The sequence below is a fragment of the Nyctibius grandis genome, chromosome Z, assembly GCF_013368605.1.
Source record: "Nyctibius grandis isolate bNycGra1 chromosome Z, bNycGra1.pri, whole genome shotgun sequence".
Lineage (NCBI taxonomy): Eukaryota > Metazoa > Chordata > Aves > Nyctibiiformes > Nyctibiidae > Nyctibius > Nyctibius grandis.
The window spans coordinates 77,570,242-77,594,584 of record NC_090695.1 but is presented as its reverse complement, the minus strand read 5'-3'; the positions used below and the strand labels follow the sequence as shown (position 1 = coordinate 77,594,584).

The 24,343-nt window shown below is 43.7% G+C and overlaps 1 protein-coding gene across 2 annotated transcripts in view; it reads left to right on the top strand.

The window, feature by feature from the left end:
- PALM2AKAP2 (PALM2 and AKAP2 fusion) overlaps positions 1-24,343 on the top strand; it is a 272,587-nt gene that overhangs the window by 31,854 nt on the left and 216,390 nt on the right. For both annotated transcript variants that reach the window (XM_068422437.1, XM_068422438.1), the window contains one exon: positions 14,991-15,071. In XM_068422437.1, the coding sequence (XP_068278538.1) occupies positions 14,991-15,071 (81 nt within the window). The remainder of the gene's footprint in view (positions 1-14,990; positions 15,072-24,343) is intronic.

The following is a 24,343-nucleotide window of genomic DNA, read 5'->3' as shown; positions in this document are numbered from 1 at the left end:
TGGGTGAAGCCATTTGAAAATCCCAGTGATAATATACTTAAAGTACTACTGTTTTCTTTACAGTTATACTATTACTTAGAGCTTGATAGGGAGTCAAACTAGTGTCCTTCAACAGAAAAAATCTTGAATCATATAAACAAGTTATAAATCCTGGGTAGGCCTTTGTGGAAAATCCGTGCTCCTTGCTTTTATGAGCCACCACCTCAGGAATTTTTTCCAGTTAGAATACATCCTGATTTCATCAGTGTCCATCTATAGCACTGCTGAATACAGTTAGGGTTTAATGACAAACACTATGTGCTCTTCCTTGAGCTTCCACTGTGCTTGTATTCACATACTGAAATGTGAGAGGACGTAAAGCTCAGATACATTCTGGCTGTTTCTTCCTGGAGGAACACAATGCTACATCTCTGCAAGATACCTGTCCAAGGATCTGAGCCACAAAAATTCACAAAATGCCAGGTTTTGATCCATCTGGGCTCAGGATTTGGGAATCCATTTAGTTTTCACAGAACTCTTGTGCCCAGTGGTTAGGTCGGGCTGTCAGACTGTTGCTGTCATTATGTTATGACCACCCTGCTTGGGGTCATAATATACTGACTCCAGGCAGGAACTGATACCTCTTTACGTTAGATTTTGTGCAAATGAAGAACAGAGAGACAGTATCTGCCATGAGGGGCTTGAAGACTAAATAAAGTTTCCCATCTCTGGCAGCAGAGCAGTTGGAAGCCAAGTCAAGACAGAGTGGGTAGTGCTGTCTCTGCCATGGATTTAGAGATCCAAAGAGGCCACCAAAGAAACATCAGTGAGTGGCAGGAGTGGTCCAGGATGGGCGTACTTTTCTTATTTTAAATGACCTTATGAAAAGTGAATATTTTAACACTGTAGACACTGTCTGGAGCCCAAGCCTCATTTGCCAAATGCTCTATGAGCAAAAAATAAAATATCTTTCTAACCTGACCTTACTGAGGCCTCTAAGTTCTCTCCTCTTTTGAACTATTTGGTCCCCTTCTGTGTGGGGACTTGCAGCCAAGTGTGATGCTGACCTGAGCTGTAGGAACTGGCTCTCATACAGAGCTCAGCAGCTCCTGCCTGTGCAGGGCAAGTGGTCCACTAACATTCAGACCTCTGTGAAAAATCTCCCTCAGATTCCTTCATTGTGAGGGACAACTGAATTACATATCACAGAAGTGCTAATGCACATAGGAGGGGGATTTTCCATCCCCTCTTCTGTACCTGGAAATAAATTCCCAGCAGTCTTCCCAGACTCTCCTGTCATCCCTGGAAAAGCATTGGGTATGTCTTTTCTTAGTGGATCATGGGTGTTGGCTTTACATCCTTTCCTGCAGGTCCGTGCAAAGACTTTTGGGTTGGTTGTGTGCAGCATCATGCCCAAGTCTGTAATTATGTCCCATTCGGGCTCTGCAATGATTGAGTTTTTCAGGTAGCGGCACAGCCATCAAACTGTAATCAGCTTTGTGTGGAAGATGTAAGTAGATCAGAGGAGAGCGAGCAGTTTTCTTGAAAATATGGAAGCAGTTAAAACCACTGGGTGTTGCTCAGCAAACCTGTTTTTATCTTCGTTTGAAATAAATAAACATACGAGTTTTGATTCTCACCTTACTCTGGCAAATGTCCCCCGCTAGGTAGGTGGGGAGCTGTTGTTGTCCCTCTGCCTCTTTCCTTTTTCCTTTTGCTCTAGCTGAAAAGGGAAAGAATATGAGCACTGTACCAATGTAACAGAGTATCTCTGAGGAGGTTTGCCAGTAACATGGCCAGAAATTACATATCTCTGCTGCATAAGCTAGCAGAGACAGATCTGCTAGGGCAAAGCCAGCATTGCCTCAGAAGCTGTGGAGCAACCTGGCCACCAAGGGTAGATCCCATTAAATGCAGTTCATAGAGCAAGGTAGCTTTTTGCTCCCCAAATTTATCACCATGCTGTTAAATGCAGAGAGCATACACAATGGTAGTTGATTTAGTTTAGCACAAGCATGGAGCAAATACTGTGTTGAATTCAGTGACAGAGTGACCTTACGCTAGGGTATGAGAGGCAGGTGTTTGAATTTACATGGTGCTTTCCATGTCTCTTGACCAATATCCTTCAACATTTTTTGCCTTTTGACGGTGTTTCTTAAGGTCTTTCCATGTAAAAGGTCAGAGATCTCCCTCGTGGATGTCTTTCAGGCCAAGGAGAGGCTGCAGGGAGAGGCGGTGGGGTAGGCTCCTTGAAGCCTAGTGCTCTGCTGTGCTATGGCTTCAATGGCACAGCCAGCTTTGCAGATCAGACCATCACTTCTTCTGCAGGTTCCTGGAGGAAATCAGAATGTACAAAACTATCTAAAATATCGCAACCTGCCCATAAACTGTATTTTGCACCTTAATCTGGATGCTGAGTAAAGAGAAATACACATTTCACACAGACCTGAATGAAAACAAGTCCTTCACCAGGGACTCCTTCAGGGATGTGCAGAGCAACAGGTTGAAGACAGCAGCAGATGATGACTATTCACTGACTTTTTGTTGCCTATACACGTGGAGATGACTAAGTTACCCATCTTAAAAAGATAAAGCCTGAAGAAAGGGTGGTAAACCTCCTGGGGTAGCTGCAGAGAAGGATCTGACCTTCTTTGAGGAAGCTCAGGTGTGCAAAATAGTGTGTCCTATACATCAGGATGGAGTAACGATAGGATGACTTTTGGGAGGGGACCCATCTGCAGTTGCATCCTCTCCCTCCTTCAGCTTCCTGGGAGGAACTGCTGCAGATAATGCATTTTCAAGTTAACAGAAGAGCAAAACAGACAGAAATGCCCATGGAAGGAGGAGAGAAGCTGTTTCGAAATCTGAGATTATAGAATAGTAAGACCTCCTTAGCGCAGAGGTCTCCAAAAGGCCCAGGCAAAGGCAGAGGAGTTGCACAGGAACAGTTAACCAGTACCCGCATGGTATCTTGTTGGTGTTCAGGAGAAGAGTCCATGTTGCTCTGACTGGAGGAGATGGGCAGGAAGAGGCAGTAACCAACACACATCTCTGGAGCCCCTTCTGGTATCTGCACATAATTATTTTTTTGCTCACTGTATGCTGTTTAATACGCCATTCAAATGATTCGCAGTTTTATAAACCTGTCAGCTGTGTCAGCTAAGTGTGAAACTCATCCAAACTGTACAGGCTTTGTTGCTTTAACCCCCCCACGCACCCTGAGCATCTGTGCAGACAAACCTGCACAAACCACGCCACAGTCGTACGGGTCGCTGAGATGAGCTTGGAGCTGTGAATTCCCAGATACACCTCACAGCAGGCATGCAAATCACAGAGAAATGCAGGCAGTTTTCTGAGGGGTTTGGAAGCTTTGACAGCATGGCAGGAATTTGCCCGTTTATCAATGGATCTGGGTTCTGGAGCCAAGCATCAAAGCAGTCAGGTACAGACAGTGTTTTCTTGTTGCACTGCCCTGGCTCTGCCCATCGGTGCAGCAGACTGATTCTGTGCGCTCTTCTGCATCCTTCCCAAAGTCACTGTGACCTGCAGCCGTGAGCGCCCTGCCTTGAGGATCTGCAGCTGACCTGTCCCTGGAGAGCCAAATGGGCATGTGTTGCAGGCTTCGTTCTTCCTTACTTAAGGCAACACGCTGGTGGGAAGCTGCTGTGGGGTCTGTTCATGATGCCGGGGCCAGGGTGGTCTCTGCCTTTGATGGTGCAGGGAGAAGGCTGGCAGATGAATTTGTTATGCAACCTATAACATAATGTCCCAACTGTTCCTGTTCACGAAGGAAGCGTTGGGATGCCTGACCTAAAGGAATGACATAGCAGTAATACCTCCAGCATACTGCTAAGGTTCAGTGTTGAGGCATGTGATCCTACACCTGTCAGATTAAATAAGCTTTCCAGGAGTAAGCTGGTTGGAGATGAAGCCAGTTCTTTTATGTGCCGCATAGGCAAGATGCCAAGGCCGAGGCTGGGTAGGATTATTAGCATACCTAGATCACACACTGAGCATGCTTTTTTGCCAAGCACATAGTTGTATCCACCCTCTCAGTCATGATCGCTTTCATCATTTATGGTCTCTGGTCTCTCTGTGGTCTCATGTTGGAGTAATGTGACTCCCCTGATGAACTGGAGAGGAGGCAGTGATGGCATGTCGAGCAGCCCCATCGGGCTCCAGGACTCAGCAGGGAGTTTCCCCTAACTGAAGTGGGGCACTGATGCCCTCTCAGACCTGTGTGGGTCTTCACTAGGTGCAAATGTACGGGATCTTCAAGGCTGGTCAAAAAAACAAGAGGAAGCCAGCCCCTTACAGGCCCTTCAGAAAGAAAGGGAAACTTGGCGTGGTGATTTGTGAACTGGTGTATCATCTCATTCGCATCACCAGTTTGAAAGGATCCAGGCAGCTGGGAGGTGGCAAGTCTAAGCCTCTCGTTTACATCTTCCTGTGCTTGTAGGGAAGTTTCTCTCCCTCTTTCTTTTTGGTGTAAAACAAGGCAGTCTTTCCCTTCCTGAACGCAGAAGTTAGGACTCAAACACACCAGCAACTGCAACTTATGTCAGCAGATCCCCGAGTATCAGACGATATGAGTGTCCTTATCTCATGACCAACATCAGACAAAAGCTTAAAAAAGGGGTTTGAGCTAATAACTTTATCTCACAGATGACATGAAGCGCTTTCCACAGCAGAGGAGCCCTGTACGGTACAGCTGCTAAGCACAGCCCTGCAGCACGAGGAGATGCAGTGCGGTGCCATGCAGGCCAGCGCCGAAAGCCTCGGAGTCAGCGGGCAAGCAGCCACGCTCGCAAGCAAAGAGAGGAAGCCTCAGTAAAAACATTTTGATGTGAGGCACTGAGATTCTGAAATAATTGGCTAATCCAGCCAGACTGTAAGGATTAAAACACAAAGCCCAGCTCTATGTATTAATTCCTTCATTTGGGTCTTTTCTACCATTATGTTGAAAATAACAAGTGAAAAGCTGGATATGATTCAAGTACCAGAATTAGCACTGGTGTTGTCCCTAAGGGTCCTGGCCATTGCTCTGTGCTGACCAGCCAGACCAGTTTGTTCCCTTTCCACTGCAGAAAATCCAGTTTCTCTTCCCATTTAATGTGCTATGTCCTGGGGGATTTTAATTTTCTTTAAGTGGAGATGTCTGCCATATGTGCAATTAAACTGGATAAAGACGGAAAACAAATCCTGCGGAAATCACAGTCTTGGTGATTCCAACCTAAGTTCTCACCATGTGAAAAATAACGCATAGAGATCCTCACCAGGCACTTCTTTAGGGGGGAACCAGCATAAGGAATCACAGTTTCAGCTTGGATGCTTTGACTTAAAAACTTTGTGATTTATTTTTCATTTCTTAACACAAGAGTTAGAAATTCCTTAATGTTTGTCACAATGTTACGATCAGCACCTGCTTTGTAGGTCAAGATCAGCCTTGTATAGGTGTTTCTCTGCACATTCAGCATCTTGCTCCAATCAGAGAAGCTTCCCCAAGCGTTACAACATCCTGTTTGGCAGCATGAAGAGATATTTAAGGAGTGCATGGGGCATGAGGGTGAAAAAGAGACACGCACTTTTCTTCGGAGCTGTGGAAATGTGATTAAATCAAGCCCATACCGACCAAATCCTGTCTTTCTCCTTTTCAGCAGCAAACGGTGAAAGGATGTACATTGAACAGCAGGGATTTAAACCAATTAGTGGCAACATGAGAGTAGGAAGAGTTAATGAACTGGTTTTCTAGAAATAGTCTACTCAGCCTAAAGAAAACTCCTTGTATATTTTTATTAATGAAAACCTAGATCAATGTATGCTTAATATTCTTTAACCAAAATTTTTTTTAAGAAAAATACAGAAAAAAAAGTTTAGTAAACGTATCTTCTTTCAGAATTTTCTGCTTTTCTGGAGAAAATAGAAGAAATTTCAGACTTTGTTCTACACAACATTATCTAGAAAATTCCACCTTATTGTTAAGAATAAAAATAATTTGCTAGATGAAGACACTGAATTGTCCATCTAGGTCAGGCTGTAGTAGAACAAGGTCAGTGCTAGCAAGCTATACACATGATCTTGGAGGTTAGCTGTAGTAGATACTAGGTAGTGAAGTTCAGCTGCCTTTCACTTCTGACTGGAATTAAGGATTACCCAGAATAATGGATAAATCTGTCTATTTCATGATTTATTCTAACAATGCGCTCTGGACGTTCTTTTGAGCAGTTTCCAAAAATAATTGATGCTGCAGAGAAGGTCACTACAGGACTCAGGTGGTCCTGAGCTCTTACCCATTTTCAGGGTTCGTGTGAAAACTTGGAAGTTTTGGAAGAAGTGCTGATGTGGCGTTAATAAGGGGTGGGAATTTGGCATTTGAGGACACCTGTTCGATTCACTGTTGCATCTCCCAGAAAAGATACTCAAAATCCAATGCCCTTGGTCTCCTCTCAGCAGCGATTTAAGAGCCTCACATCCTTGATTAAATTGTAAATGTATAGGAAAGTGTGGCTTTATTCCTGTCAGCAACTGAAGGGAAGGAGCATCTGTGGGTCTCAGCCCATGTTCAGTTTCAGTTCAGACTTGGAAGGAAAGAAGGAAAGTCAACTAAACCTTTTCATACTTAATGGACTTATTATGGTGGTGGCCCAGTCAAAAACGCACATGGGTTATGTCAGACCTGAAACACTGCTTCCAGTGACCCAGTAGCATTCCGTCAAAGGAGAATATTGCGGGTAAAATCTTGGTTGCATCAAAATGAGGATGACTGCTTCATCAAAGTGTGAATTTCCCCATGGGATATCAGAGGAACCATGTTTTCTTCTAAAATAATTGTACTTCACCATCTCAATGAGACATTTTTCCGTGGTGTTCCCTTTCAAAAATGCTAATGAGAGAGTTTTTCAAAAGGAAATTCCTTCCCGCGTTCATCACTTTTCATTAAGAGCTGTTGTTCTGGGAGCAGTGCCATCCTTTTATTTGTTGTATGAGATGCATGGTGATTTTAATTGAGCGGACGTTGTCTGTGTGCATCGTGGTGGTTGCATTCGGTGACCAGGGAGCTGTAATTATAAGCGTGCAGGGCAGCTGAAGCTTTTGCTGCAACCCTTTAGCGGACTGTTGTCTTCACCGGAGAGGATCCTTTCTCCTCTTGGACAGCTTTGTCCTGCGTAGTCTCAGGTATGACATCGGCAGTGAGCTTGTGGCAGTCATGAAACGTTCATATTCAGAAGCCCAGAGCAGGAGTTGATCCTACAGGGCTCCATGTGGATGGATCCCTCCTTTGGTGTCCCAAACGCACAGGATGGTTATTACAGTTCTCTTGAACTCTGAGTTGCGGGCAATGTGCACGTGAATGCAGAGCTGCTCTATGTGCTTTGGAAGGTCAGCACAAGAGAAGCCCATCCTTTGACATTGTGCAAGGGCAGCCTAAGTGTTAGATGAAATAGAGAAAATGAATTTTGCAAGTGTGTTTTCCCCATCCCAGCAAGAACTGTTATTCTGCAGGCAAGTGACAAAATCAGCAAGAAGGAAGGGTGCAGACCAGAAATATTTGCTCCTTTACTGGGAACACTTAAGTTGGTTGCAAGGACCTGTATCTCTTTACCTCTTTCAAACCATCCCATTCTTGTACATAAGCAAATAACTTCTCTGACACCCACTGTTGGAGAAAAAGGGATGCAAGGCTGTAATGAAAGCCAGTGTATTTCTGGCCTCAGGGTATTTTCTTTCTTCATCCTGAGGGTTCAGCTCTCTGCAAGTGACTCTGCCTTCCCCTTAGCAGGAATCTGTTCAATATATGAGAAAAAAAGCATTTCCGCAACTTTCAGGCTCTTCTACTTACTCCCTCACCAGGTTCTGCCTCTCTGAATTAAGTCTATTCTGCGTCCAAAACCAACATGCCAAGACATTTCTTGCATGCTGTGGCAAGCTGCCTATTTAATGGGAATCAAACCTTGTGACAGCAATCTCCAGTTTAAACCAGTTTCACAAGAGAGGAGGTGAAGGGCATACCTGATCATTAACTGTTCACTCTGTCTCCAATCTCTCCTTTGCTTCCTGCTGTGCATACAACCGTGGAAAGAGCAAGCATGAGGAAGGGAGCTAAACCCGGCCCTTATCTTTTAGGTGGGTTTCACCTGCTCCCCTCAGGCATTTATCTGCTGCACCTGTGCCATTGGGAACTCCTGTTGTTCATTCCTAAACAACCCATCTGCTTGTTGCTTGGGGTGATGGAAATGGCCACAGCTTTGTCATAAGATACATGGAAGATATACAGGAAGCATTTCTGCAGCAGCATCTTGTACTCCTACCGTCCCTTTATCCCGCCTGAAACTTTCCAACGTACAATTTGCTTTGTTCAGGTACGGAGAGGGTCCAGTAAGGTGAGCTATCAAGATCCTAGGCACTTAGAACATTTGAATCATGTATCTGGCTGTAGGTATTAAGCCTCCTGCACAGGGAGACTGTAAGTGAAAAAGGGTGGCAGTTTCTTAGATGCTACATAGGAGCACAGAGTGCAGTTTCCTTAAGTTCAGAAGCTGGATTCCAGTATATAAATGCAGGGAAATTGTCCCTAGCTCATGTTTTAAGCGAAACAAAGCTTAGCCAGGTGTCCACAGGTTTCAGGGGACTGGGGTAGAGAGGGTCTTGCAGGTAAATGCCTAAGCAATCAAAGCCAGTAGCTTACATTTATGTGTTGTTGTTGGTGTAACTGCAGAGAAAAAAAGATATCAGAAATGGTTCAGTACAGACTCTGGTTCTGCTGGGAGCTGGGTAGGAGAGGAGCTGCAGGAGGAGTTGTTTCACATGATCTGAAACAACACGTATTTCCCAGTGCTTGAAACAGGAGACCGGACAAGCCTCCAGCTTGCAATTACAGAGGTTGTGTGGCTACCCATAACAACAAGATTTTCACTGAGCAGTCATGCCAGTGCATATGGTGATCTAGTTTGGTACCCTTGGCAAGACAATGGGCTCCACCTTCCCGTACTGGCAGCAAGTAATGAAACTGGGCATTGATGATCCAAAAGGAACAGGCATCCTGCCGCTGACCTTTGAGGCGTGTTTATTCTGCCATAGCAGTGTCTCTGCTTCAGTTCTGCATCCTGCCTCTTCTGGTGCAGTGATTTCCATTGTATGCTGTTTGCAACAGCAGAAAATGTTTAGAACTGCACTTTGCAAAGTGCTGCCAGTACTGAGCTGCATCGTTACAACTGATGGGGATGGTTGCTGTCAGGAGAGTTTCTCACTCTTCAAATACAACAGGAACATAAAAGAATTGACCAGACAGGAATGAAGTAGGTGGAGGAAAAAAAAGAAAGGAAAAAAAAAGGAGAAAATTAGCCTCCTGTCTTTCTTAATATTTTCTTTCCTGTGAACCATTACTGCTGAACCACAAAAGAGGAAACAAATTTACAGATTGGATTCCACTACTGAGAGATGTGAAGTCACCATAGTGAAGATGGTCATTTAAACTACCACCCTGGTGAAAGTTTCACGTTCCGTGAGGAGTGCTTTCTTGGGATTACGCTAAGTGCTTGTTGAAGCTGTTAGCAGAACCCAGATGCTCCTTTTCTCCCAGAGTTCTGGATATCCCTGAACTGGCAACAGAAAAATGAGGTGTCAGCAGCTCTTTCGCTTGTTTATTTCCTTACTTGCTGCCCTAAAATCTGTGAGCTTTAAATAAGCAGGGAATAATATCTGCCAACTGTGCAGAGTGGAGAAAACAATGTCTTGCTGAAGAAATTCGCATGATTCTTTGAAGACAATTCTTTGTAACTGTTTTCCTTGCTTTGAAGCAGACTATAATTTTCCTCCACCTGTGCCATTTTTGGGCTCATTTGTTTTGCGTTGCTCACCCTTTTCCACCCACTCCCCCGGGGCAGGCTGGACACTTGCTTGGCATGCAGGATGAAGCCAACTGGAAGCCTCTTCACTTAAACTACTGATGGTAGCTCCTCCAGTGTCATGCTGCCCATCTCCTCGAGGGTCACAAGATCCTCATCGGGTTTTTTGTTGGGTTGGGGATTTTTTTGTTTTTTCTACCATGTTACCTGCACCATAAGACTGAGCTTGCTGTCAGATCTGGGCATGTATTTTCCCAGGGAGGTCAATCAAATAATATTTAGTTTCTGTGCTGCTCCGTGGAGAGCTTTCTGCACATGTCTGAACTGGCTTTAAACCAAAGGAATTGGGTTCTTCTGCCAGTGCAAGGGAAGCAGACAGCTTTATCAAGGCTTTACTGTCCCAAGGATTTACACGGCTTTAGAGGTGCTTGTTTCTCTGCAGACAGTTATGACTCTGTGAGCTGAATAATCTCTGTATCACTCCCCACACTGTGCAGGCAGATTTCTGAACAAGAACGAAAACGATTTTGTAGTGGAAAATTGAAGCATTCTGTGACTGCAGTGTGACAGAGAAGCATTTTGCTATGACTTGTTTTTTTTCAAGATCTTATGTTTGCTGCAGGTGTTTTTTTAGTTGGTTTGTGGTTGTTCAGGTTTTTTGACTGGATCAGTTTGACAAGTCTGACACTAAACTGTAGGTTATTGTGATCACATGTAACACAGAATTCAGACAAAAATCCTACACCCCTTCTCTGATGAATGGAAAATCAGTGTTAGGATGAGCATGAGAGAAGGACAAACATACAAAAACGCAGCAAACACCTGCAAAACCATATGTGGTTCAGGGGCTTCCTGACCAGATGTAATGTCAGTTTGTGTAGTAACCCTCACAGTATTCCTTCTCTCTGAATTCCCCCAGGCTCCCCTGGGACCCCCATCACCTTCTAGCACCCACAGCATCCTGAGACAGGGATTTCCACAGCAGACCCGTGCCGTGGCTTCAAACCTGCCCTATGCAGTTTCAATTGATGCCTGTTTTTTTCTCACAGGGGAAGACAGAGTAAGATGCAGATGCCCACTGGCTCTCTCCATGCCACCTCTCATGATTTTACAGACCTCCATTTTGTCCTCCCGACACACCTCTCTCTTCCAAGTGGATGCAGTCTTACCAATTATCTGATTTATTTGGGTTTTAGCATTAGCAAAGTGGCACTAGCCACCTGTAGTGCTAAAAAGCCACCTTTAGTGCTTCATTTCTGAAATGAGGCTTCTTTGGAAAAGGAAATAAATTTATGTTTTCCATGTTGCATATCCACATGTGAATGCCTGAGTACAAATCTCATTTTTCATTGAACAGATTTCAGGGTGTGAGTAACATTGCTATTTGATTTATGTTCTTTTCCCATCATTTGAGTCTGTGAGTAAAAAAATTAGTACTTTCACTTTCCCATTTTCCTAGTATTTTTGGTGAAGGGAGGGAGGTAAGGTTTGACTCTTATTTTACTTATGGCTACCCCAAATATTCAGAGCATCCTGAATGTACCTCCCAAATGGTACTCCTCCACCATTTTGAAAAGGTAACCATCTTTAATGATTATCTGTATTCTTACAAAAGCAGCACACCTCAGATAGATACAAGTCTTTTCTTTTAAACCTACCACATTCACAGTAAAACTGGCTTCAGTGCCTGTTTTCTTCACCTCTTTTCAATGTAGTTTCTATAATTCCTCCACTTCTTGGGTGAAAAAAATACCAAACAAAACACAACACCTGGTGTCCACAGAATAGCTTCAAGGAACTGTATGTGTGTGTGTTTGACATCCCAGCTGACAGTTTTCACTACCCCCCTCAAAAGGTGCAGAAACTGTACAAAATCCAGTCATCCTAAATATACCCGAGCATCCTCCTGGCTCCTGCCTTCCCCTATGGCTTGAGCTCCGCGCATCCTTGCCCAGGGGAGGAGATCAGGAATGTTCTTGGGCGTTAATTCTTGGAGGTGGTTAGTGTTAACTGCTAGGTGAAGCAGTGATGGATTACTCCCTGCGTTGTAGAAAAAAAAAGAGGACATACTTTTAACTGAAGCTGTCCAGAGTAAACCTGTTTGTTTAAAACAAGCGCTTCATTTTCTTGGTGCCGGGACCCTTAGTAAATTAGTAACCTAACAGGCATACTTGGAAAAAAAATATATATAAGTAGATGAATAGAGTAATGACAAACATTTACTGGCTTCGACGTAGAAAAGTGCCTTAACAAATACTCAGGTGTAAGCATGTGCTTTACATCCCAGTGTTTTCAGTAAGGTCCTGAATCAGGAGCCTACTTAAGTAGGGGCTGGTTTCATCTGCTGAATGTCTAAAATCCTTGACATGCTGATTTTGGTGGGATTTTTGTCAGCCAGTCCAGTCTTCTACCACATTTTTTCAGAACATACCCATACAAACCAGGAACACATATAGTCACAGCCTTCAGTGACTGGGAGAAACCTAAACTGGATGTGATCTAGTGACCCAAAAGTGAAACGTCCTGATAGCTAATCACCAATGCTGCAATTCATGCAATCTTCAGAGAGAAAAAAAAGTTTACTGTCATACTCCTCAGCCATAGCTGTGGTACAAAATCAGGGGGTAGAGGCATGCAGTCAGGCTGACTGAAAGCAGTTAAATGGAAACGTGAGCAATATTCCAATTTAGCTCCACAGAAGCCCACTAGTTAGTAAGTAGTTCAAGTATTTTAGTGCCTGCTGTGTTGCTGCCTACAGGGAAAATACTCTAAGTGCTTTCCCTTTCTCACAAAGAAAAGAAGTTTCCATCTATGTTTTATAAGGCTGTCTTGTCACATCCATTATACAGCATGACACAACCAGCCAGAGGAGGTACTGTGGTGATTTCCATTGTGTGTTTTAGCAAGAAGGTTTCTGTGAAGGGTAGAATACGTGTATATATATATATATATATATATGTATAAATATATGTGTATACACACATATAAATGTAGGTCAGTTAACTCTGAGGATGTAGGTGCCTTATGCTGGCCTATGGAGTGTCAGATGTGGGGTGTTAATGCCTAAATATATGAAATCCAAACACTGCCATTTGGCCAGCTTGACACAAACGGGCAGAATTATCCTTATTCTGAGAGCACTAGGCCATTAACCGGAATGGCTTTTAGAGCTACTTTATTCCAGTCCATGGCTGACCAGCTATTTGAGGAAATAGCAAAGAACGAATTATGTTTTTCAGTCTCAAAAGTACGCTGTTAATATCACAGAATGAAGAAAATGGCAAGAGAGATCCCTGAACAATGCTGGGGTTTTTTAACCCCTGAGCCATCCAATATCCTGTTCCATTCGAAAGTGCAAAGGGGAGATGGGGATTGGAGCAATGATAGGACTAATGATCCACAGGTTATCAATTTTATATAAGGAAGGATTTTTAAAGGTGCATGCATAAATTTTTTATGCCTGCGTGTGCACAAATGCAAACCATCTTCTGCATGCACAGAGCAGTGAGATGTCAAGTTTTCAGCTGAAGACAGGCACTGTTTGTGACATTTCAGTTTTCCAAAAAGCCAATTTTCCTATTCCAAAACAACTTCAGCAGAATATTTTTGTTCAGCAGTAATATTCTTACATACTTCAGACAGTGGAGAGTGTGTGTGTAGAGGCAGATATACACAATCAGCATGTAGGAGTGTGCAGAATTACAGAACTGCTTGACACATGCATCTTTTGACTACTTCTCCTCTCCTGGGTTCATTACTCCAGCCCTCCCATCACCATTCTGACGCCTCACTCTTTGGCAGGTATGGTCCAGACAGTTACCTAGCTCTGTCTTTTGCTTTGTTTTGAGTGAGCCTCGCATTAAAGTTTCCCAGTCTTCTTTGTAAATGTAATGCTTTCACTCAAAATGCCCTAGTTTGAGGTCCAATGTAAACACAATTAATTTCCGCGTAGACAGCATCTTATTTTATGCCCCTCGAGGACAAGGCATGAAGGTTTGAAATCCCTGGAAAGCAGAGAATTTCCAGAACATCAGTAGGGCACCTATAAATGGGACAGAAAAAAGTACTTTGGGGACTTAAGGACTCCCCAAATGTCTTCAAACCCAACCTTACAGCTACTGAAATATTTAAATAACAAAAACATGCTTTCAGAGGTAGGGAATAAAAACCGAGGCTGGTACGTTTATTTGACTGCCTCCATTTACTACTCAGTATTTCTGTCTTGGCTGCAAAATCTAAAATGAGAAAAGACCTCCAGGAAAGGGAACCTGATCCAGGCTGGGGATGGGTGAGGAGCAACGCTCCCCGCAAGGTGCAGAAGAGTGATGAAAGGCAAACAGTTGATCCTTCATAAGAGGCAGGTGGTACAGGGGAGAAGAGCAGGTCGTTCTCCTCTTGAAACACCTGAGAGAGTCTCCTGCCTGTGGAAGGGAGCAGCCTGGGCACGGACGAGTGGCTGCGTTCATGAATGTGACCGTGGAAACCCTCAGCTGTGGCAGTGACCTTGCTGTCCTTGGTGCCACTCGTTCAGCCCAGCTCCTGGGAGCCGGTAAGGGCCAGCTGCTGGTGCGTGCTGCTGGCTAGAATTGTATACAAAGCCAGCTGAGGGGTTATCCATCCCATTCACTTTGTAGGTAAACACCGTGCAATCTGGCTGAAACACCTGCTCCCCACTGAGTCCAGGGAAAGCCTCACGACCAGCCTCGCCGGGCAAAAACCTGGTCTGCAACCCTGCGCCCTCCCTCCGTGAAGCCGCCCGCTGCTTTCGTGTCGCCTTACTGTCGCACAATCGCACCATGCAATCCCAGTTTTTGGCCCGGCATCTCAAATGCAAAAGCACATCTTTGTCCCTTTAACTTCTCTCTCAGCTGTTATGCCTGTTTTCTCCCCTCCTCTGGGACTGTGCACTCTGTTGCTGCTCCGGCTGCCGGGAGAGAGCGAGGAGGATTTCTCCTGCTGGCGAGCGACCGGCTAGTCTGGGGCTGGCGTCTTCCCAGGACGCTGCTGTTTGCACACCAGCGGGCAGAGGAGCAGGTGAAATGGGGATGGTGACATCTGTACAGATGCGTTTGACTGCTTACGTGCTCTTAGGAATCCACTACCCTTAAAGCCTCTGTTTCTCTGACGAGATATCTCTCTCTCTCTCTCTCAAATTATTTTTCCAAGGAGAAAAGGAAAAGGCAGACAGAAATAGAAGGCAAGAGACAACAGCTTGAGGACCAGATACTTCAGCTGCAGCATTTCAAGGTAAGGGACTGATGCCAGCAATGATGGATTGACTAAATCTATGCATTATTAGACATGCAGCTCACACGTCTGAAAGCTAGGAAGACCCCGCTCCAACATGAAGGAGCTTTCGCTGCCGGAGCCTATCTCTTGCAGTGCTCGTGTCCTGCCTGCTTTTCATTCTGTGTGTTTCATGCACACAGGACCGTGTTGCAGAAACGGCTCGGGAGCATGGAGTCGGGAGGATGCGAGCGCAGGCAGCACCGCGGTGCTGGTATTATTAAACGCTGTTATTTATTATACATAATGGTAAGACACCAGTCGCTGTGGATTGGGTGTGCTCTGCATGGCTTCAGTGAGCACTTTCTGCCTGCAGAGCTGCATTGGATTTTGCTGGTGCCTGTCATTAGGTTTTCTGTGTGTGTGTGTGTGTTGCAGAAGGGATGTTAGCATGCGTGTGTGTGTGTGTGTGAAGCTTTAATTATAGGATGAATTTATTATGCATACATGACATAATAAAATGGGCAGGTATGCACATGCAGAGAGGGCGTTGATGCATATGTGCGTGTCTACATGGAGAAGCTCCTTGATATTTAGCAGCCCCAGTCCCTGTTGGACTCCATGACAGCTGCAGATAGCATCATTTGAAAGCTATCCTGGTTATTTCTATCATTTATCCTTCCTGTCAGTAGCAGAGTTTGTCTTTGCATTTGTGCATAGCAAAGAGAAGAACAAAAACATACATGTGATCTTTTTGTAATCAGTGCGCATTTGTGGGTCAAATCTCATTAGATAAGTCCAGTGGGGAGCCCAAGGAATTTCAGTGATTAAAATATCTGAGAAAGGTGATCAGGACTGTACAGTTTGTCCTTGCAGCAAGTGCACTGGGCTGTGTTTTTAAAAATAAGATATTTATGTTGCTTGTGCAACAGCGTGTGTGTGTGTGAACAGTGCACCTGTGTGGGGATATGATGCATAGAATATCTTATCTGCCCACGCATGCACTCAAAACCAGACTTCAAGTTATGCTACAGACAGGATCCTTCTCCTGCCTCTCCAAGCCCCTGCCATCATGTTCTGTAAACTATTCCTCGTTTTCTAGTAAAGATGATGCAGTTAAGCCCAAGTAATTGATTGCAGCCTGTATAAATGCCCCATCGTATTCGCCATAAATCTGTGGATGTCACACATTGTGTTTAGTGCTATCAGTCAATGATGTGATTGCATTTCTGTGTGGCAACAGGAGTTGCCATTTCGTTCGGGCTACCATCGACTACAGGCAAGGGAGCATTTCTTCCTACAACCGTAGGTTGATGCAGCAGGGCAGTACGATGCCTTTCCACTGCCTTCATCATGCTTTCTTTTTTTCCTTTTTGCTGCAAAGCTGAGGACTTCTTTTATCATGTTAACTGTTTCCAAGCTAACTGAATTATGCTTTTTCATTAAACTCTTTAAGCAGAGACTTTTGGAAAGCCAATTCTGGCAAATCTCCATCTGATTTATTTTGATGTAGCTGTTGCTAATCTCGATGTTATTGTCATCCGTAGGGAAAAGTAAAACCTCTCAAGGTGGTGCAGTGGGTCAGCCCGTCGGCTGGTGTAAACTGGAACTGACTTTAGCCCTGCTAAGCTGATTGCCACTAGCGGAGGTTCAGTCTTGCTGCATGAATTTCTTGAGTGACACAGATGAAAATTAACTATTTCCCTTTATTATTTAGCTCACAGCCTGGAGCAAGAGCAGTAATCATACAGGAAGCTAAGGGGAGATCAGGGCACAGAAATTTAAAATGGCAGCTTTCTCAGGTAAAAGCACAGACTTAAGGTCTGTAATGCTGGATGCAAGGATGAGCATCAAGATATGACAGGAGCTTCTCTACCTCTCCATTCAGTGGCATCAGTTGTCTTCAGAGGAGAAGTGTGTTGCTTTTACTGGAGTGGTCACGGTGGCTGCTGCTCCAGCTGCCTGTACCACCCTCAACAACTGTTTGCTGGGAGACCTGGATGAGGTGATGGCAGAGGTCTATCTGGAATTGTAGAGTTCATCCTCATTGCTGCTGGGCCCTTCCTAAATGGAGGGCAGCTACTTCTCAGGCTTGAAAAGAAAAGAAAAAAGCAAAACAGCACTAGAGGCACTGGCTGAGGGTATTTCCCTTTCTCTGTGGAGACAGACCAAGCAAACTGTATTTTCTTTTCATGTTTTATTCAGTGTTCTGGTTGCTGACCAAAATGGGTCAGTGGGGTGCTGATCAAAATGGTATTTGGCCTGACAGGCTGCTTCATTCATTTGAAAAGCTGTGTATTCTCTCCCCACCTCCCCAAGGCTCTCCCTCACCTCACCCTGGTTGCTCTGAGCCTGTGCAAGCCAGGGGCTCCAAGTCTGCTGTGAATATAGTTCCCCAGTCTGATACGGCCTCCCAGTCTGGCTCACACAGCCCAAAATAAGTGCATCCATTTTTCTTTGGAAGTGCTAGGTAGGACATGGTTCATTTCCTGAATTATGTGGATTTCAGCTAATTTTGTGTAAGACATAAATCCATGTCAGAAAGATCAGGCTTGCCTAGAAAGCACATGTATTTACTCAAAATGCTGTGAGGTTGTTGATGTCAGTGTAGAGTCTAAGGACTTCATATCAGTGTTCAGTAAAATCTGCTGTGGAGAAACCTTTGAAAAGAATATCTGGGTTAATCCTGTGTCTGCAGTATCTGGGTTGATCCCAGAAATGTAACAGCTTGAGTTCACCCAAAGACATTCATGCCAGAATTAAATGGGTTTGGTTCATTTCTGTGCAATGCCAGAGTAATTTTCTTTTAAAAATACACTGTGTAAAATAGCATGTTTGGTTACCTAATAAAGGTTCAGGAAGCTACAGGGGTGCCGTTAATTTCAGACAATTTTATTCACATGGGAAAAATATCTAATAGAAACAGTTTATTGCCAATGTTTATGCTGGATTACCTACAGTTTTGAGGTTGCTGATGCCAATTAGATCCCTGGCAAAATGATTTAACTCTACTACCAGTTCATATGGTTTTCCCTTGTTACATACCAGGCTGAAAATAAGGGAAGAGTGGCCGCTGCCCCGTCATTTTAGGCAGAACAGCCCAGGAAACGCTAGAGTTGTTAGTAAATGTCAGCACTGAACGTGGATGAGGCTTTGGCAACACGTTTTGCAAAGGCTCCTGAGAATGAGGCCAGTGGCTTTATGGCTGAGGACATCAGGACAAAAACATGACTCAGCTATTAATGGCGTATGTGAGTTTCTGAGTTAATCAAGTGAAACCCTCAAAGTGTGAAAGTCTGGAGTAGGAGAGAGTCTGGAGTAGCGTAGGCTCTGAAAACTGAATTCCCTCATTGCTGACAGTGAAACCCATATCACCTCTTCTGTGAACCACTGGAAAGTAGGGACATTGATGAGCACGGACCATCCATGTGGTACTTCAGGACCATCGGGGCCCTCCGTTGTCTACATTACAATCAGATGCTTCATTGGAAGGGCCCTTGGTGTTGGAAAAGGTATAAAGGTACCTCGAAGCCCCATTTTTTGAGACCGAACATGCTGGTTTGCTCTAATAAGAGGCAATTTACAACAGCTCTCCTTACCTTCCACCTGCTTTAACCTTTAATACCAAAATAATCCTTCTTCTTTCATATAACACAAGATGTGCTTTGTTTTGTTTTTTTAACAGTAGATAGAGATTAAACTTCATGCATCAGCAGTTCATTGGCCATACTATTACAAACGGGTCTTGCCATGTCTGTGGAAACTGGAGGTGTTAGCAGCTTCTATAGTTTAAAATCAGACAAGTGGGCAAAATTCGCCTTCTGCAAACACAGTGTCTGCAATATCCATCAATACGATGCAGTTTCTTGAGGAAGACAGTAATTGCTTTTGGTTGATTAGTTGCACTGGAGATTTAACCTACAAGCAACATCTGCTTTTAAGAACTTGTTCATCTAGGCAGCAGTTGGGTGGGCCTGTTTTAACAGAGATGTTTACTATTTCAAATAAGCTCTAGGGTAGGAGTGTTTCTTCCAAGATCTGGCTGCCTCTGTAGTTAGTTGAGCAGAATTTCTGTAATTGTTTACTGTAGCTCTGTTCGGTGGTGGCTGGTAATAAAATAAACAGGACAAAACCTCCTAATTGAGTGAAAAATTAATTCTCTGCTGTTACTTTAACTATTCAAGAAATCCATTTACCACAGTTATTTTATTTCTGGAGTGGTATAAATATTAGGGACCTATTTCTGTTAACATTTGCTTCTTAAAGACTGCAGTTCGTGAACAGTTAATCTATAACATAATTACATCTTCACTCTGAAGGAAAGGAAAGCCTTTTTATGTTAAGGAGATTTTGTTAGGGTATGGTGTTAGCTGAAACTATATTATCTGTAAATAAATTTTAATTTTATTATTCCACAGTTATATTGCTGTCCTCAATTTATTCTGGTCTTAAAATAACTGCTGTCAGAAAATATAAATAGATACAGATATATTCTATGATCTATATGTGTATATGTATATGTGTGCAACAGTGTGGAGAAACAGAGACAACTTTTGTGAATGAAGGAATCTTATTATTCTTTTATATTGAACCCCTTTATGACTTTTGAGTAAACTAACCTTTAAACTGAATGGCAACTCAGTCATGCACACAAAAAATATTTGATGATGTCATGGACAGTCTCCATCCTCAACAGGGTCAGTGCAATAGCCCTCCAAACCTATTCTTATTAATAGTCGAGCACTCTTTCTGGTATGTGATGTCTGCTATGATAGTCTCAGGCTGACTCTCTGTTTTTTATGTACTGGAGCCCACCGCATCCTTGAGAGACTGGAAGGTCCTGTCATCTCCATTTCCCAACCGCAGTTCTGGGGCATGGAGAGGTTAAGAGCTAATTTGGAGAAAAAATTCTGTTTTCAGAGCATAGAGAACCCGTGTTCATCCTCTTCTGTGCATTAGCATCTTTGGGCTGACGCCCGCCTTGCCCTGGGAAGCTTACCTCCCACCAGGATTTAAGCTGAGAAGTGAGAGGCTCTCCGCCTCTCTGCTGACCTGTTTTACGATCCAGAAGAGAAATCCGGATTCGTTAGACCAGAAAGGGAGTGGGAGAGGGAACAGGACTGCACAGCCTAAGGATTTAGGCCACTTGCTCTTTCTGAGTTGCTTACAGAGTACGAAACCTTAGGATATCCTTGCTGGGATGCAGCATTTGGAAAGGAGGCATTTCAAAAATCCTTATGTGTTTTCTTTCCAAGTGATCAGAAAACAAAATATCTATCCCTAGATAAAATCTTTTAGCCATAATAGTTTCTCCAGGCCAGCTACACAAATTGACTGCCCCAAAGAGATGAAAGCTTTAGTCCTTTAACTCATGTTTCTTATCTGCTTGCACGTCATTGCCATGCAGCTGAGTATACTGTAATTAATCTGGTATAATCCCTCTGCAAGAATGCTTTTATTCAGGAAAAAACTATTGTTGTGTGAGTTGTATTTTGAACTCAGGCAGAGTTATCCTGGGATGACCATGTAAGTAAGTGTCCCCATTCAGGCAGGGTTTCCTTGAAACCCATCAAAATTGGTATTCACGTTTCCACCAGTGACCAGGTCCTTTGAGCAGGTCACTGCCACTCTGGCAGTTTTCATTTTAGCCAGACTGTGTCAGAGTAGCTCAAGGATGTTTACAGCTCACTTCAGCCCCAGCCCCTCCTATGTTGAGCCTGATATGTGCTCAAAAATGAATTCACATGACTTGAATCTGGCTTTTTAAAACAATTAATATAAGAGCTTTTAAGACCAGAAAAGAAAGAAATCTCTGAAAAATAACATTTCTTTTTGCCTCTTTTGACTGATGTGTATATGTGGGAAGGAGCGATAATCTGAAGCTGAGGACTGACTGAATGTAGAGAGGAAATTATTCTTTCAGAAGATAATAGTAAAAGCAACTATGGCTGTGTAGTAATGATGATAACTTGCAAAGACTATTTCTTTTGGGGGGAGAGGGTTGACAGTTTTCAAATTCTCATGTTGTTAACAATTCCAAAAAGAGTTATTTTTTTTTTCTCTCAAAACCATTCTTTACTTCCTTTGAAAACATGGAGTGAGTACTCATGAGTAAAACCAAAGCATACCTAAATTTCTGGCTCCAGGCGGTAAAAGTGTGATCAAACTCTTTTCATATGTGTATCTGTAAAAGAGGGTCTTACTCAATTTTTCAGTCCAACCACACAGAAACTTCAGTTAGCTTGAAGCTATTTCTTACTCCAGCTCCAAAGTTCCCTGGGAAACAGAGACGTTCTCATGGAGTCTTAAAGTAATTTATGTGTGAGGGGACCCTGGAGGTCTCCTCATGCCCCTGCCAACAGGAGCAGGTTGCTCCCATGCCCATCCTCATCCTGTTACATTTGGATTCTTGCCCAGGATGCAGATCCCACGGCCCCACTGGGAAACCTGCTCCCAGGTCAGGCCACCGTCCTGAGGACCACAAGTGCCCTCATTGCAGCAATCCCTTTTGCAAGCTGTGTCCCTGCACTGCCAGTGTGTGCCTGCTGGGACAGCCCTGTCCCCTCATCCCTCCCTTCACCCCTGCAACAGCCACTGGCAGTTGTTTATTGTTTATTCTCATTATGGTTCTTAATCTCACGACAAGCAAAATGCCAAGTAATTGGAGAGACACCATTACCATCCTGCCACAAAGAAATCTGAAATCTTAAATAGGCTTCCTAAAGAGAGATACTGAAAAATAAACCCCAACTCTCCAGCTTAGGTATCAGCATGATTGTTTTCACCTGTTACTTGAAGAACTTTCTGGTAGCCTGAATGTCTAGAAAATATATGTAGAAAAAAGCCTATGTTTGACTTATCTTTCATCTTATTGGGTTTTGTCTCAATGTCATCTCAAGCAGTTAATGAATAATGAAAATATTCTAATTTAATGAATATTAGAAATTCTTACCTCGTATTGGCCATACCTATGATCCCCTTTGGTGAAACTAGTCTGTAGAGACCAGGGCTCTGGCTGATGAACAATCTGAGCAAATTTTGTGTCTTCTCTCATAGAGTCTTGGCAATGTCTTTTGCTGTGGTGGGTTTCCTTGCAGCTGAAAGAGCTTGGGTTTTATTTCTTCTTCTTTGACTTTGCATGGAAACAACTGTCTATTTGGTTTACAAAGTTAAATAAAATATGGGACCTGAACAATTTAAAAGCAAGGCATACAAAATATTTACACTGGTGATCTTGCTAATGGATGGGAAGCTTACTCTGAGGACTTAAAACAATTGACGCTTTTTTCCCCTAAAGAGTTCCTAATTGGGCCTCTATCTGTACAGCTGCAATTTCTGTTCCTGAGAGTTTTTAAACAGAGAAATCATGAGACCTTCATGAAGGAGCTATAGCTATCATCGTACCCATCCCTCGGGTAGCTTGCCTCGGACGTGCCTTCCCTGTGCATCTGCAGCTCCAGTTGCATATGGCTTATGTTGCAGCCGTGCTCTCACATCCCTTTGCCTTACCATGGGGACACCCAGCTGGGATCTAGCCCTTTCCAAGAGAACACAAATCATGCCAGCTATCTCAGTCTTCCCTCATCCGTTTCAGTAGTCACATTGCACTGTTTAACACGTTCTTGTCTGCTCTGTTTCTTTGCTGAACACATGCTTTGAGAAAGAACAGTGACTGAGTAAATACTCAGGGGAGCTGGAGGGCTGTCAAATGTACCAGCTACAGCAAAAAAACAAGGGAGGAAGATTATCTCTGCGAAGTCTTTTGGCTGCCATGATTCTAGGTGGTGTTTATCATAATAGTAGCCATCATTTATTTTTATTTACTTACTTTATTTATTATTTATTTACTAATCTCCCCACATGCAACTCCTTTGCACCCCCAGTCCAGTGGCTCACTGGTGCTGTAGCAAACCTCTGTCACCCCAGCAGCTACAGGGAAAGAGGAGACAGGCTCCTTGGGGACAGGCAGGACATTGGTCCCTTGGATGAGCAGACTGCTTTGAAGGCACCAGGAAACTTTCAAGCAGCTCGGAAACAAGACCTGAGGAACAGTGATCCTGAGCTCTGGGGTCCTCTGCAGCAAGGGTTTTATGAAAAGGGAAAACTCAGGCAAGTGACACGATGGCCTGTACCTGAGTGGCTGAGAAGAAACTTTGGAAGAGGTTAAGCCATCAGTCTCTGATGCCTGGTCACAGAGGGTTGTCAATTACAGTGGGCAGGCCTTAACATGCTTGGAAAAAGTTAGTTAATGTGGTTTAATGTTCTGTGTGGTGAATACACATTAACTGACTGCTGGAAAACCTTTGCAGCTCTTGGTTTAAATGTATGCTTCTTAAAAAAAAATTTTGAAGACATCACTTCCTTAAGATATTTCTAAGAAATATTTTGTTCATTTCTTGACCAATGCATAACAACAGCAAACTTGCAACTCTATAGGATAATATTTAATCTGCTTTATAAACACGCTATTTGGTCTTGGGCTGGCTAAGCTCCATCAGCTAACATATATTTTTTTGTTGAATTATACTTACATTAGCTAGGACATTATGATTGAAGTCAAGGCTACAATCATGCTACAAGTTTTTCAGCATGAGTTAGTTCCCTAATCTGGGCAATGCTTGAGTCATATCCGTGTATCATGTAGATATGCTCCTTAGGCTAGAACAAGTATCTTAGATGACTGGAAAGGCAACAGAAAGTTTTGCTGCTAAGCAAAAGCAGATCATACCAGCAAGCTGGGAATGGCTGCTTGTTCTGTTCCAGGGCCAGTCATGCCATACAAGGCCACATGCATCCTGCAGCAGAACGGAGTATGATCTTTTGTGTCCGCCGAGGACCACACCTCTCCTCCATTTTGCAAACAGACTCTCTTGCACTGAAACCCCACATAGGAAAACTCTACATCAGTCTGGGTGAAGAGTCGGACTGTTTTGTTCATGTACCGGAAAACGAAGAACTACAGCATCACACAGCAATACATTCTGAGGAGCTGCTTATTTCGAGATGGACCTGCCTGTCACACTGCTTATGTCTACAGCCCTTCTCTGCATTTGCGTATTTATTCATGAATGGTCAAGGGCATCTAACATTAACGTGCCTGCTCACGCTACAGCCATGGAAACATTTTTTTTTTCCCATTTTTTTGGAAGGCAAGGGAGGACCTGCTGGCAAAGAAACAAGTCTTTCTGTAATCTTGATACATGTCCCAGTAACCTCTTTGCTAATGCTGGCAATTGTGCTGCACACCAGCCGGTCGGACCCAGACCCGCTGTGTAACCTGTGCTAGCTGGGTT